Genomic DNA, 16,007 nt, shown 5'->3' on the forward strand with positions numbered 1-16,007 from the left:
CAGTCGCACAAGGAAAACAAGCATTTAGCCCAGGGGTGGGCAAGCTGTACCCAAAGGGCAGTCTAGCCTGCTGCCACTTAGTGTACAGCCCCACAAGCTAAGAATGATTTTGACGTTTTTAAATGGTGGGGGAGATAAAAAAGAATAGCATTTTGTGACACGTGAAAATAAAATGACATTCAGATTTCAGTGTCCGTAACTCAAGGTTTATTGGAATATAGCCACCACTCATTTGTGCGTGTGCTCGTTCTGTGGCTGCTTTTGTGCCACAGTGGCCGAGGTGAATATGTGCAAGAGAGACCAAAAAAATATTTACTCTTTGTTTGGCCTTTTACAGTAAATGTTTGCCCACCACTGATTCTAACAAACAAACAGTTAGTTAACCTCAGCCACGGACGGCTGTGACACTGAGATTAGCAGTGTTAACGGGACACAAAGGAGGCATTTCTGTCCAGTAAAAGCAGAGAAGGCTTCTTGGAAGAGGTGATATTTCTTCTGGGTTTGAAAGATGAATAGGAGTTCACATTGTAGGGGATTGGAGCCTCAGACTTTGTGTTCAGCACTGTCACTATGAACAAGGCTTGGGGAGACAGGGGCAGCAGGTAAAAAATGGCCCACACAGTATCACAGGAGATGGAGAGAAGGAGGGGAAGACACAGCTGAAAAGGTAGGCTTAGGCCAAGTGTCAAGAGTGCAGTACCTCCAAAGGAGCTTTACTTATTCTCTCTTTCCTCCAGATTGAAGCAGTGAAACAGTAGGTAACTAAGGTAGAGGATTCGTAGACAGAAAGATAGAAAGATAGACAGATAATAGATAAGTAGGTAAGTAGATACATAGATAGATAATAGCCAGAAGATAAATAGATAAATAGATGATTGACAGATAATAGATAGATAGATAGATAGATAGTAGATAGATAGATAGACAAACAGATAATAGGTAGATAAGAGGTAGGTAGGTAGATAGACAGACAGACAGATAGATAGATAGTAGATAGACCACTGGGACAAGCAGACTTGGTAACTCAAGGGCAAAAAGACCATGCATCCAAATAGTGCTCAGAAGCCTCAGGCTCAGGCCCTGCTCAGCCATGCACCTTGGGGAGGTCACTCCACACACCCAGGCCTCACACCACATGTGTAGAATGAACAGGTCGTATTTGAGAAATGTGTCTCAAAGGCCAGAGACACACAGAACAAACCACGCGTCCACACCAGACCATGGGTGCCGATGCATCGGGCCCTGAACACATCCAAGAAGCACGTGGCCCCAAAGAGCTAATTAGGCCAGTAGGACGAGGACCGGTTTGGGATAATGTATCCAGGGCACCTCTCCTTCCACCAGGCCTGGAGACGGCTCAGGCTTTTGCTCCCAAACATGGCTCCCTGCAGCTTCCTCCCACAGGGGCATCCAGTGGGTCCTGAGTCATTCAGCCCCTCGGCCCACAGGACAGAACTGCATCCAACCACCACATGTTCTTGTTGTGCTGCCTTTATGTGCGGGGCTGTCTTCACTCGGAGCAAGGGTAAGAAGTGGGCCAGTCAGTGTCTCTTGCCTTCCCTTCTCTCCTTCAGCAGAGGGAACACCAGCCACTGATGACTGGGCCTCACTGTTTTCCTACTGGTAGGTGGGTGGGCAATGGATAGACGGAAAAAACAACAACAGAAAATGACATGACTCGATCCACAACCTCCCACATCTGCTACCACCTGCTTATTAGAAAAACCCAGACTTTGGAGAGACATGTCCAACGTTTCGGCCCAGCTCCAGCACCTACTAGCAATGTGAGATGCATGTAATCTTCCCGAGCCTCGCTTTGTTCCCGTGTGAAATGGGAGACCTGCCACCGGTTTCTCCACTAATGAGATAATGTGCTGGATACCCTGAGTGACAATGGCTGCTGTCCGTGAGGCACTGGCTCCCCTGCTCCCAGGGCTCTCGGAGGCCTGAATATTCAGGGCCTCATCTCCCAAAAGATGCGAGTGTTACAGAAGGTTCTAGTTCAACAACAGCCTGGTCTGGACATCACCTTCCTGAGACAGTTCTCTCCTGCCTGTCCCCAGCCCCCACCAAGCAGACACTGAAGAAAAGGTGACAGGTTTTCAGTACCGGGGGCTTCCATTAAAACCAGTGAGCCCTGCATTCCAGAGAGAAGGACAGAGCCACTGAGGCATAGCCTGAAATCAAAAAAAGACTTCAGTTGGGGCTGAACTGGAGTACTGACCCCTCCTGATAATACTGACTCCTTGGAAACTCAGTCAGTGATGAAGCTGGGATTTTCCAAAAATGTGCAATTCATCCCTAAAAGGGAGTCTCTAAAAATCCATGATTGTCTGGAAAACCACACTGGGTATCCAACAGCGAACTGCCTGTTCTTTGGGCCATGGGTTTACCTGAGTCTGATTTCCAGGAAAATGCAGGCAGCCAGGGCTCCTGGAGCCCCCTCCCCGCTTGGAGTCAGGACTTCCAGGGCTCCTCCAAGCTCCATGGCAGGAGGAGGCTCACTTTGCTCATGACCTTGAAAGCAACTCAGTGCGTGACAGATCCAGTCACCTTGCACTGAAAATAGAAGGTGCTCTGCCTCCCAAATTCTCTGTTCATCTGCCACAGGTACTCTCTGCTCTCTCAGAGGTTACTCTTTGTTGCAAACATAGATGGAGGCACCTTACTGGCCTCAGCAGGAGGCTTATAGAGTCACACGGGAGTCTGAGTATACAGGCTCTCCAAAAACACTTGCACAGGACCAACTCTGTTAACCTTGATCATGGTGACCTTCCAACAGCCCACGGGGTTCTCACACTATCGGCACACCCTTCTCTCCTTGACCTGCCCACACCAGTGTCAGAAATAATAGACTGGAAGGGATGAGTATCAACCAGCAGAACCAGAACCCTCTGCTGAATGGTCTTTTCACACTTTCGCTAACATTCCTATGCCCTGCAGTCTGGTATCCAATAGAGCGGGACTACAACACAAGACAGCCTCCTCCAGCCAGATTTCTCTGCCAGGCACCTTAGGCCAGGGTAGGTCAGCAAGCATCTAGGAACCGTTTTGCCCTGTGGTCTTTTAAATTCACATAACCTCCAAATCGCAGATAGGCCCTGAAGAGTCTTAGAAGACCTCTAAATCAATCCTTTTTATTTTATTTTTAATTAATTAATTAATTTAGAGAGTATGCGTGAGTGGGGGAGGGGAAGAGAAGCAGGGGGTGGGCAGACAGAAGATTCAAAGGGGCCTCTGTATTGACAGCAGAGAGCTTGATGCAGGGCTTGAACTCACGAGCTGAACCATGAGATCATGATCTGAGCCAAAATCAGACTCCCAACTGACTGAGCCACCCAGGTGCCCTATTCCCCTTATTTTAGAGGAAGGGAAACTGAAGCCCAAAGAAGCATCTAAAGCTACATAAGAACGTGAAAAGAAGTAGAACTCCACTCTCTTAATTCCAGGGTCTCTTCTTTCCATCCATGGCCACACTAGTTAATGCTCCCAAATCAGAGGGCTGCTATGGGAGGAAGGAGAGGCTCCATTAATTGAGAAATGCAAGGTAATGATTCAGTTTCATTTCTTGCCTGGGTCCAGAATCCCATGTAGTCTTAGGACTTTGTTGAAAGTGTCAATAGCTTTAAAAGGCTTGGGAAACTCCCTGGACCCACAAATAGTGGCTGAGTGGGAAGGGATCCTGGCCACCACCTCAGCAGCCTTGCTTCAGGGTTGGCACTCCTTCCGCAGCATCTCTGACCCAGATTCAGGAGAGCTGCCTGCAGGAAGAGAAGCTGGGCTTTGAGGTAGAGTAGGGAGTAGGCTGAGCTCCAGGGAGGGAAGGGCGCGTGAAGGGGCAGGGCACCAGCAGCCCCGGGAGCGGGAGCGCAGTGTTGGGGGTGATGAGGATTAAAACCCAGTGGCAGGCAGATCAAGAATGACTTCAGGAGCTGTGGGAAAGAATTTGACTTTATCCTAACAACAATAGGAAGTAACCGAAAGGTCCTCCTGAAGGGGAGTGCCGGCTAGCAACGATCTTTGTAAAAGTATGAGTTGCTCTAAGGTCAAGACCAGACCAGAAAGGCAAGACTAGAGGAGGTTATTGTAGGAAAGATCCATGGGCAAAAGCAGTGGAGATGCAGGCAGGGGCAAAGAAAGGTGGATTCATGGGTGAGATCCTTAAAAGTTCTTCCTGAAGGATCTAATGATGGTATAGCTTTACCTTGGTACAGAATCATAACGTTTTTTCCAACTGCCTTTGTAAGTCCTGTCATGTGCAGGTGCTCAGACTCATCCGCACAGCTTGCAGTCTGAATGTCTCTCAAATGCAAGTCTGCTCAAGAACATTAAAGTCAAAAGGCTGAGGCACAGGTGACAAGCAAGATGATGTTAGAAGATGAACTTTGACCTTGATTTGTTCTACCTTAAGCAGATAGTGAAGCACATCTGCTCAAGAGCCCTACAATATCATCTTGGTGTCAAAGGCACTGCTCAATGTCAGTAGATAGGACTGGGTCCCTTCCAGCGGTCCCAAAGCAGAGAAGACTCAGGGACTGAATCCATCACACACTGGCGCCACCCACAGCACCCCAAGGCAGGGCAAGCTGAGCACAGTGCCTGCCCTGCCCGCCAACACCACTGAACCAAAGACCAACGGGGCAGCGTGCTGGTTCCAGAGTGGCAGCGACCCAAGTGGCTCTTTCAAATGGCATTCAAGTGAATTTGCCAAATATCCACGCCACAGGAGGATCTAGCACATCCATCAGTTCAATACAACTCTATGGACATTTCAGACTTTGAAGCCTTTCTGACTTGAGCTGTTTCTGATTCTTCTTTACTTTAAATGGAGTTTTAGATCAGTTTCACATTTCTCCATAGTCTTTCCTGATTCATTTAAGAAATCGGCAGCAATACTAGATTAGCACTACCAACGCTGGGATCTAACCCTGACCACCATCTCTGGAAAGAAACTCACCATATTTAAATTATATACAAGGTGAGAGTTTTGCTAAGTGGGACCAGGCTTTGGAGCAGGCATTTACCGAGTTCCTTCTATATCCCAGGGTGCTTTATGTTTTAACTCATTCAATCCTCCCAACAACCCTGCATGCTTTAGTGGTACGTATTATTTTCTCCACCTTATACAGAGAAAAACCGCGACTCAGGGAATGTAATTGAGCAACTTGCCCAAAGTCACCCAGCCAGTCAACATCTGAGCCAGAACACCAACCCATGACCTTCTGAATCCATCTCTTTCCAAAGCTCATATGTCTTCATCACTGCTTCAACATCACCATCAAAGATGACCTCCTGATATGCACTGAAGTCCTTTTCATCTTCTGGTCCCCTTGCCCATGAGCACACTGGAGTACTACCAGAAGCAGGATAGCCTAACCTCATCTAGGACTTGGGAGGCAAAGCTCACACTGAATTCTAATAGAGGAGCGGGCATTAGTGTGTGTGGCAGAACACTCAGCAGACAGGGGCGCCTGACTACCTCAGTAGGCAGAGCATGTGATTCTTGATCTTGGGGTCAGGAGTTCAAGCCTCACATTGGGTATAGAACTTACTTAATGAAAAAAGACTCAACAGACATCAAGATATAAAGGCAGAGAAAGCATACATATTCAAAGTCCTGGAAGAAGCTCAGAGTCCAGCAGAGTGCAGCACATAGGGGGAAAAAAGAGATGAAATGGAAAAGGCAGTTATGAGCTAGATTGGAGCGGGGGAGGGGGTCTAGGGAGCCCAGAGTAATGAGCCTGGACTTTATTCTATGGGCAATTAGGAAGCCACTGAAGGATTTAAAGGAGGGAGTGTCGAAATCTGATTTGCATTTTTGGAAGATCACTCTGGCTGCAGAATGGAAGATTAGACCCAATACACACACATTTTCAAGTTGGTTTACAATGGATGGCTTCACATGCCAAGACCCAACTGCCCAGTCTTTTGGGACCACACTCCAGCTCCATTTCGAGCCAGTACATTCTGTTACCTACTTGGCTCTAGTCCACATCACCTTGGAATTCTTTATTGGGAGTGTGACATCATCTTATAAATTCCAGCTTTCATCTCCAGTCACATAGGCAGAGAAGGCTGGCTACCTTTCTGACAAGCAGGACATCCTCTGTCTTTTCTTTTAATTACATTATACTGCATTTTTAATTACATTACATTTTAAACCTATTCCCACATTTTTATTAGAAACATATTCTTAAAAACAAATTCCTTTCAGCATCATTTTTTAGTGAAGGCATAGCATTTTGCTATATGGGTGATAGTGCTCAAGTCCTTTGTAGAAAAATAAGTTAGTGCTGCCTCCCTAGAGCCCGCCCCAGCCCCAGGGGCTTGCTTTCCCACACTCCACCCCCCACCCCCACTATGAGTACCCCCAAGTCCGATTTCCTAGTTTCAAGTAGGCTTGGTCACGTGCACGTGCCCTAGTTAAAGGAATCACTAAAAGATCTGCACTCGGGGGCCTTGCAGAGAGTGCAGACTGAAACTGACACCTCTCCTTTCCACCACCAGCCGACAGACTCCCTGATATTTAGGAACCTTTTCTAAAAACTCTCCCCCTCTATCAACCGAGAGCTCCAGGAAGCAATATAGGCCCGCAAAAGGACTCATCATTTTCTTCCTAACCTGTTCTCCTCTTTCCTAGCTCAGTGAAAGACATCACCACTAACTACCCCAACCCCAAGTCAGAAATGAGGTCTTGTGGACATTTAACCACACACACATACATACATGCAGATACATTAACATATGTCAAAGCGAAATCTACTACAGATCATCCTTGACTACGTTTTCACACTCACTCTATTACTCACCAAGACCAACTTTCTCCACCACTCAAATAGCTCATTTGCCATATGTTCTCCATCCCTAGGCACCACCCTGGCTCCAACCAGCCTGTCCTTCAGCTCGATTATCCCTCAGCTTATCAAGGAGTTTCTGTGTAAAGGCACAGGAGCCTTTCAGACTTCTGCCTGGAGCCTCTCAGGGTCTCCTCTGCCCTTTGGACATGCTGGCCCCTGCCTTAGCTCTCTCTGCAGCCTCTTCCAGGGCTCCCTCACTCTGCTTTCTCTGCTCCTGCTTTTCGGCCCACAGTTCCCAGACCACCTCCCTCTCCAGACCCTCTTGCTCACCCTCCACACATGCTATTGTCTCAGCTGAACGTCCTGCCCCACTGAAGACCCAGCCTCTACCCCTGGAAGCCTCCCAGGCCCCCTCCCCCGACCACCCCCAGCCCTGGCCAGGCTTACTTCTCCCATCGGACTGGACACAGTGCTAAAGCCAACCCTCTGCTTGCCTGCTTCTTATGGGGAATTGAAGACAGTGGGTGCGGGGTGGGGCCAGGCACCTGCAAGCTCCCCTCAGGTGAAGCTCGCCGAAAGCACACAGGAGACCCTTCGTTCTCGCAGAGCTACAGGAACAAGTTGATGGATTGTGACATGACTAAGGGAAGATCAAACCAAGAGATGAGAAAAAGCGAGGAGTAGAGGATTGGTGTTGACTTTATTTTATTCTATATCCAATTCCACAAAGGATGTGGGCAAGTAAAAGGTTGACATGAACATGTAGCCAGTCCTGTGGAGAGGTGAGCCTGTGGCTCTGCTGGAACAAAGGCTCCATTTGAGCATCACCTGAGGGGACCTTGCAGGACACAAGCGCCCGGCTCTGCCCACACCCAGTGTCAGACTCTGCAGCTGGAGGTGGGGCAGGTGTGCTTGTAAGAAGCCCTCTTCCCCAGCTGGTTCGATACCAGCAAAGTTGAGGGCCCACTGGGCCCATGATCTCTTCTCTCTTCCTGTGGGTCTCACCTTCCTGTGAGTGTTTGGGGGCTGTCCCTTCAATCTCAGAACCGAGTTTAGGACCTTCTTTCTTTTTCCTGTATTGCTTCCTTTTGCACCATTCCCACCTCTCCCCATGCTACTTTGGTGCCTTCTAACACCCTGTGCCTGTCTTCCTCCTGACTGCATTCTGCTCCCTGGCCTTACTTAACCCACTTGAATTCTTCAGGGCAGCAAATGAAACCAGGGGCATCCAGGCAAGGGTAGATGGGAGAACTCCAGGCAAGACCCGGGCCATGCTCACCTCCTGTTCCCACCATGCCTCACACGCCTAACACCAAGTTCAGCTGTTGGCAAGCACCTTACATGAAGGCCCAGGGCCCCAGAGGCTCAGAGACTCCTCCATGTAACTAGCAAAAGCCCCAGACAGGTGGAAAGAATACACGATAATGGCAGAAATGTTGGCACTCTGTAGCTACACATTATTAAGCCATGATATGGAGAAGACGTTGATGGTATGATAGGTAGAGAAATCTCCAAAACAGAAAATAAAGGGGAAATAACCATTTTGTGAGGCAGATGAGCCAGAAATAGAGCACATAATCTCCAGGATTTGATTTTCAGCCACTCTTTTATTTGGCCTGTTGTTCTAATCCAGGTGCCTGGGCAGACTCCTTACCGTCATGCAGGCTGCTCCTGAGACCTACAGAGGAGCCTCTGGACATGCATGATCCATCTGGAATCTGGATGCCAGCACTTCCGTCCTAAACCCAAATCACCTGCCTCCATTCTGCCCGGGCTAACTTCTTCCTCTGGCAGCTTTCCCACTAATTTGCAAATCCTTCCTGTGAAGGCAAGGGAAATATCATCAGCTCTGTCTCCCCTCTCAGTGCCTCACACAGCCTTGAGTTGAATATCCTGAGGGTACATCAAATACCTAAAAAGGTAGCCTAGTGCCGAGGTCTGTGAATAAGCTATGAAGCCAGACTAGGTCTGAACCCCGCTCTGCAAGGGTCCAGTGAGAAAATGCCTGTAGGCAAATGCAGGCTCTCAATAAATACAGACCCTTTTTTGATAAACAAAGTGGCTTGCTTTGCAGTATCAGTGTCAGTGATGCTCTGAAGTGGACAAAAATTTACAAACTGAAACAGAAAATGTATCATCACCTTAGCAAAGACACGGAGAAATATTCTTTGAAGGGAAGCCTCCAATCACATTGGAAGCAAATGAAAAAAAAGTTTGTTTATTTGTTTGTTTGTTTTAGTTGGCTGGCCACTAAATCCTACTTTAGCTTTGAGTGTCCATACTGCAAATTCTCCTTTCTTGGTGGATGTGTTATGCTCCTAAGATGCACAGAGTCGATCCAGAGGGGTCTGGTCGGCCCGTAACACCATGTGTCCCATTATCTGTGCTATTCCACACTCCAGATTTCTTGGCCATGGCCCTAACAATGATGGTTTTCCCAAAATTTAGGAACCACTTTTATGTCCCCTTTTGATAGACAGCTACCATTGCCATGCGGACTTTAATAAAGCCCTTCTCAAAGTTTGAGACTGGACCTATGGAGATAATTAAGTCTGCAATAATAAATCTTGTCAAAATAGGAAATTCATTCCTTTCCTGAAAATGAAATGAAGGTATGATTTAAAGCACCCTTTTCTCACCAGCACTGAACTAATGATGTGCTGGCCTTCTCAGGTGCACATCAAATTCACACAGCCACTATAAGGCCAGGCCAGCTTTGGCACTGGATGCATTAGAAAGAATAGCTTAATTAATAACCATTCCATTATTAACTATAACCTTTTAAATATTATGGGAGTTTTAAAGTTCACAAAGCTCAATCACATGATTCTCACCCTTATTTTACAGATTAGCAAACTGAGGCACAGAGAAATTCAGAGGCTTATTCATGTACATGTAGCTGAAACTGTGATCCAGGCATCAGACTCCTAGTCTAGCACTCTGTCAGAGGGAGGTTTTTGAGCTGTTTTCGAGAACCGGAAATGGAGATATGGAGCCAAGCAAAGCTTATTTGCCTTTTTCAAAAACCAAACATTGACAACTATGCTTTAGTCAGAATAATTCAGGGAAAAAATAGACTTACTTGATTCCAATTCTACAGGGCCAACTCTTCCAAAATCAAATAGAAAGACCAAGAAAAAGTATCTGGGCCAGTTCAATGTAGCTTCAGAATCCATTCAAGACATAAATATTTATTGGATGGTTATATCCAAAGACTCAGGCTTTGGTTTCAAGGAGCTTACAGTTTAGTCACAAGGATAAAACAAGAATACGTGCCAACACACTCTCGTGCACACGCGTGCCTACACACGCACACACCCCAGAACAAAGGCTGACTGTAGGTAGAAAAATACTAATGGGGTGAGGTGAGGAGGGGAATTCAGGAATGGTTTCTTGAAGAATGGTGTGATGGGCTTTGACACTGAAAAAGGAAGAAATGGACAAAGGCTTTACGGACGCAAAGCCTGGGGATGACCTAACATACATGACTAGTGCCTGGCACACAGTAACCACTTACTAACGCCTATTCATTTTTATTGTAAGGAAAAGGAAGAAGCCTTGGACTGAGTTTAAGAAAAAGCCACATTGAGGGGGGATAAGTAGTGGTGAGCAAGCAGTTTGCTAGTGGTGAACAAGAGGAGAGACAGGCCACAGGGGCCAACTCTTGGTCCCCTTCACAGGGAAGCCATTTGCTTCAGGCTCTGAATGTCATCCACCGCCCCACCTCCTTTAAGCAGTGGCTATGAGGAGCAAAAGACTGTGAAACATAGGGGCACCTGGGTGGCTCGATCAGTTAAGCAACAGATTTCAGCTCAGGTCATGATCTTCCAATTTGTGGATTCGAGCCCCACATCAGTCTCTGTGCTGACAGCTCAGATCCTGGAGCCTGCTTCCGATTATGTTTCCTTCTCTCTCTGCCCCTCCCCCACTCACACTCTGTCTCTGTCTCTCTCTCTCTCTCTCTCTCTCTCTCTCTCTTATTAATGTTAATAAATAAACGTTAAAAAATTTTTAAAAAGATATGCAAACCATATAATGCTGGACAAAACTGAGGGTGTAGTGTCTGAGCTCACAAGACCCTGCTCTCCTGGTCTAGCACACGGCTGAGGGGTGACAGGACCACCCAGAGACCAGCTCCCACTGCTACCGCGCCTGTAGCAGGAGGGAAGTGCTGGGCTGGAGGTGAACTAGAGCAGGCTAGGGAAGTCTCCACGCCATCAGCCACTGCCAGCACCTCCCAGAGCTCCAGAAGGGCAAGGCTACTTCCCTATTTTGGAGGGTCCTGAGGTACTGAAATAAGAAGAGATGCCAAAGCAGGGTAACCAAAGTTGTGGTATATTTTCAAATCTCGCAACCAATATTTTAACATGTTTGATAATTAACACGCAAGGCACTATCATCATGCTATTCAAAAGCCAACTAGAGACTTTATAAACAAATATCAATTCATACTGCAACATATGCTAGCGATACGGTATGGCAGCAGGACCTAAGGTTATAGATGTGTGATGAACTCCATTCTCTTTTGATGCTGTCCACTCTATCACAAGTTGAATTTATTAAGTCATCTGCAGATAACTACAAAAATTTACATTCGAGCCCCAGACCATTAGGAGACATGGGCCCACAAGACCCTCCTGTTTCTCTTCCTTCCCTTCATCCCATTCTTGTTCACCCCTTCCCCACCCCTCCCTCTTCTCCCTCCTGCCATGACCATGCCAGACTCACACAGGTCACCCCAAGTGTCCCCCGCAAGTCGGATCTCAGGACCAAACAAAGACACCTCTGCAGTCCAGGAGCGAGGCCTCTTTCCGCTGAGCGAGGGAAGGCCAAGCACTCTTCGGGGAGCCCCGCATAGTCTGGAAGGACGGACAGGCATGGCTGCACAGCACTCCTCTGCTTGCTTAGTTTCTTCTCTGCCCCTTTCTTCTTAGGTCCTCGAGGCCCTGTGCAAACCCGGTTGTTCCAAATGGCTAAAACCTCTTGACATTTAGTGCAGCAGAGACCGTGCAAGGAACTAACTCCATGCTCAGTGGTGGAATTCACTGCACCAAAAAATTAGATCATTCCACTGCCTGCCTCTGAATCTCTATGGCTTTGCAAGTGATTAGAAAAGAAGGAAATAGCAGTCTTTCTTCAGATGCCCCCAAAAGACTGTCAGAGAGTATACTGTTCACCTGAACATATACCTATGACCAAGACAACACCGAGGCAAGCAGAGACAAATACGTGAATCTGTGTGTTCAACCAGTCATTGCGTACACATTTACTGCATGCCTGTATATGGCAGGTACTGGGCACACAGCTAGGAATAGGGCATGATCTTTTCCTTCACCAAAATCAGAGGATGAAGGAGGAGGAAAGACCAGGGACAAGGAGAGACCTCGATAAACACTATCCCATGGAACTTGTGGGTATTCAGGTAGCAGGATCAGTGTAACCCCTTAAAGAAGGGCTGTGATGCCGGCCCCCCTTCTTTGCATCCATCTCCCTCCCCCATTCATCCTCTCCTCCTTTATTTAATTCTGACCCTCTTCTTCCTCACCCATCCTGGGCCTCACTTTCTCTCTACCTCCCTGCCCTCCTCCCCTAACCTCAAGATGTGGGTAAACATAAGAAGAACACACATTCCTGTGCCCAAGGCATCCTCAGCCTTAGAAACCTTTCATTCTTAATGCAAATGCCTACTTTACACATGCTTTGTGATATATTTATTTCCATCCCAACCTTCAGAAGCAGGGGGACTTATCAGTAAATGTCATAAATTCTGGATTTTTTTTTTAAAGCTGCAGCTCCAACAGCCAGCATCTGACAAGGATGTGTGCTACACAAACAGAAAACTGAATGAAGCTCTAGAAGAATGCAGGCGTTTTGAGAGCTCCAGAATTTTAGCTCAATTCCCTGTGTCGAGGTGGTTTCTATCTATGTCAGTCAGTGCGTCACAACATCAGCCTCCATCCAGCGATGCACAGCACCCCTCAGCAAGCACCCTCCCACACGGTGTCATCAACTGTAAAAACTGCAACCACTGCTGAAGTTACAACCACAATTATTGCTACAAACGGGGAGGGATTCAGTGCTGCTCAGTCAGTCCCTGCTAAGTAGGTTATCCACTGGACAAACACCTTTCCTTTTAGTAAATTCAGAATGCCCCTGGCACAGCTGTACATTCATAGGAACTAACTCCAGTCCACGGAAATAAAGTGTCCATTTGCATTTCTGAAGTTCTTTCTTGGTGCGGATTGCAGCTCCACAGCCTGTGGTGACCAACTGTAAAGTCCTTAGCTGCTTGGTTTTAAGAATCCCTCCCTTAAAGCATCATCACCTCATTTGTAAAAATTGAGCCTAAGTGAGACTTCACCTTATATGAACCTTCAACCCTGACCATCTGCTTCCCAGCCCTTGCTTGCATGAATTTCCTCTACCTTCTCTAAATATCTCTTTCTGCATTGCCCTGCCTCCCTCACCCTTCCCTCCAGGGCCTTCCACCTTCTTGTGATTTTGTATTTTGCTATAAATTTTAACTCTGTTCTCTGAAATGGCTCTCAAGACCATGCCAAAAGCTAAGAGAACTCACAATTGTTATGAAATACAAATGAAGCACCCCACACCTCACCCCATACCATACCCTCACACAAAAGATCAGCTCTCGGAGAGTATGTCATCACTATCACTTTGAATTGAGATTTCCTTATTATTGTTGTACCAATTGTAGCATTCAGGGCACTGCACACAATAGTGAATATCTGTATGGAAGATTTCTGAATGCTCACTGATGCAGTATGCTACAACCAGCTAGTCAAACAACACAATTCAGGAGGAGGGAAATACGTTTTCGCCTAGCACTCAAAATGGACATAAAGTTTATAAGAATGTAAAGATGAAGGCCAAAGAAGTAAAAAGGAATATTGACCTTGCCACTTTTATGAGTGTGGATTATATATAGTCGGGATTCAGACTTAGATTGACAGAGCTTCACAGGATGGAAAGAAACCAAAGAAGAAAAGAAGAGAGAGTTCTTTTTTGACTACTGCTCAAAAAAAATTAGTTAAGGGATCAGGAGCATCAAGGAAGAAGCTCCAGAAGAAGAAGTGAGATAAAAACACTGAGTGAGCAGTTTGGGAGAGGATCGGCTTGGCTCCTAAAGCGATAGGCAGGAATGGAAATAGAGAGCATGCTTTCCTAACAAGAAGTTTACATTCATGCCAAGAAAGTGGGTGAACACTGTCAGATATAACCAGACTTCCCCCTGCCTGACTCACAGGATGGGCTCTGGTATTTCAGACCCTAGCAGAAGGACTTGAGATTCTCCAAGTGGCACCAACCCAAACTCTGATTCACCATAGGTTTGGGGAAGGCCTCTTTTTTGGTCCTGCTAAAGGGGTGGTGCCTTTGGAAACTACTATTTACACACACGATGGAAATCCCTTGAGGGAGGAGGGGCTGGCTTTTGAAGGGGTGTAGGGATGCCTAGAGTGGGATAGTTACTTTGGTGACAATCTAGAACATCTCTACCCCTGTGTCTCATCTCTAGGAAAAGGCTGCATGTTCATCTTGCTGACCAACTGGTAAGTGCAGTGTGACCCACAAGCAGTCTGTTCTCCACACTCTGCTGTCAACCAAGGCTCCAAACTTCTTTCTCAGAGTGAGACAATTTCAGAAAGAAAGAAAAAACATGTTTCCTTTTCAATCAAGACCAATGCCTCTGCCCTGGAACACTGGGGGCCCTATTTCCTGGTGAGGAGGCTTGCAGGCTGTGCCCGACATCGACTCCTTCGGGTAAAAATGGCTCTTCTGACGCTGGAGTTCAGCCCTATCTCCAGTTCCCAGAACAGCATCCCTGTACTCTGGGCCTCCTCCATGGGGGGCTCTAAAACACCTTTCAGCCAGAGCCCTCTGCCCAGTTAAATGCACCCTCCCTTCACAATCAAAGGTGTTTCAGACTAAAAGATGTTTCTTACCAAAGGTGTTTCTAAAGGTGCTTTGAGTCAGGGGCAGGGAGACCCCGGACCCAGAAGGGAAGCGCTCAACACACCAACATTTGCCCTAAGGGTTCTGGGTTCTGGAGATATCTTGCTTGGTACTCCTCCACAAAAGGCAGACCTGTTCTCTGACCAGGCCCTTGGGCCAAGCTGGACAGCACCCGTGTCTGGCTTCTAAAGGAACTTCCCCTCCTGGCCATCATTGCTCATCTTGTGTGACCCAACACAAGATGTTGCCAAATGCCCCGGGGGCATGCCTTCAGCCGCTGGACCTAGAGGGTTAGGAAAGGCGCTTCCTAGGCTTGAGAAGGGTCGAAGGAGGGGAGTCCCCTCGTTCAGAGACCTGGGAATGAAGCTCTCCTTGTCCGAGTGTGGGTCACCGGGGGAGGCGCCGGGCAGGGCAGCCTCCGGAGCCCAGAGCCGCATTTACCCACACAGCTTCCTTGCAAAGCCAGGAACGGCGGCGAGACAGAGAGGAGCAGCCCATCACCCTCGCCGGCCGCCTGGAGGCCGGAAAAGTTCCTCCCAGAGCGCGGCAGGCCTGCCGGCATCTGTCCAAGGTGCTGAAAGGTCTCCGCGGCCGGCGGGCGGACCGGCTTCTGCGCGCCCTCAGCCTCCTGGCCGCCCGCTCTGCCCTTCCTCTGCCCAGCCTCTTGCCCTGTCCTCTGCCCCGCCGCACCGAAGCCTCTTGCCTCCTCCTCTCCCACCCCGCGTCCTCCACTCTCGAGCGGCATCAACTCCGCCGGCGCCCGAGCCCCTGGGCCCCCACCACATTCTTAGGTCTGCCGAGCCCCTTCCCCCAGCGGCCACCTCCAGGGCCGCTCTGCCGCTGGGCTGTCGCCGCCGCCCCCCTCTTACCTTCTTCTTTCGGTCACGGGAGCGGTTCCTCCGCTTCCTGTTGGATTCCTCCTTCTCCTTCTGCTCCTGGAGGGCCTGAGCCTCGATGTCTTTGATTTTCTTCAGCTGTTTAGCTGCTTGAGCCATGGCGGGTCACGGTGCTCCGGTCCCTGCCTCCCGGACCCCTCACTCTTGGCAATCCAGGTGGCGACACCCTCCCGAGGAGAGGGAAAAAAATGAGTCTCTGCTCCGCGGAGGGGGGGAGCTTCTTTCCCCACCGCGGGAAGGATGCGGCCGGGTCGGCAGGGGAGGCAGCTGCGAGACGATCGGGGGGCGAGGCGCGCCGCGGCTGCCGGCGGCCCCCGGATGGCGCCTCCCGCCGCGGCCGGAG

The 16,007-nt window shown here is 48.4% G+C and overlaps 1 protein-coding gene across 10 annotated transcripts in view; it reads right to left on the reverse strand.

Annotated features, from left to right (window-relative positions):
* Positions 1-15,939, reverse strand: part of ANK1 (ankyrin 1) — a 213,958-nt gene extending 198,019 nt beyond the window's left edge. For all 10 annotated transcript variants that reach the window (XM_029936401.1, XM_029936381.1, XM_029936428.1 and 7 more), the window contains exon 1: positions 15,638-15,939. In XM_029936401.1, the coding sequence (XP_029792261.1) occupies positions 15,638-15,763 (126 nt within the window). In that variant the 5' untranslated portion in view covers positions 15,764-15,939. The remainder of the gene's footprint in view (positions 1-15,637) is intronic.
* Between the last annotated feature and the right edge of the window lie 68 nt (positions 15,940-16,007).

This window comes from Suricata suricatta, chromosome 1 (genome assembly GCF_006229205.1).
Source record: "Suricata suricatta isolate VVHF042 chromosome 1, meerkat_22Aug2017_6uvM2_HiC, whole genome shotgun sequence".
Taxonomy (NCBI): Eukaryota; Metazoa; Chordata; class Mammalia; order Carnivora; family Herpestidae; genus Suricata; species Suricata suricatta.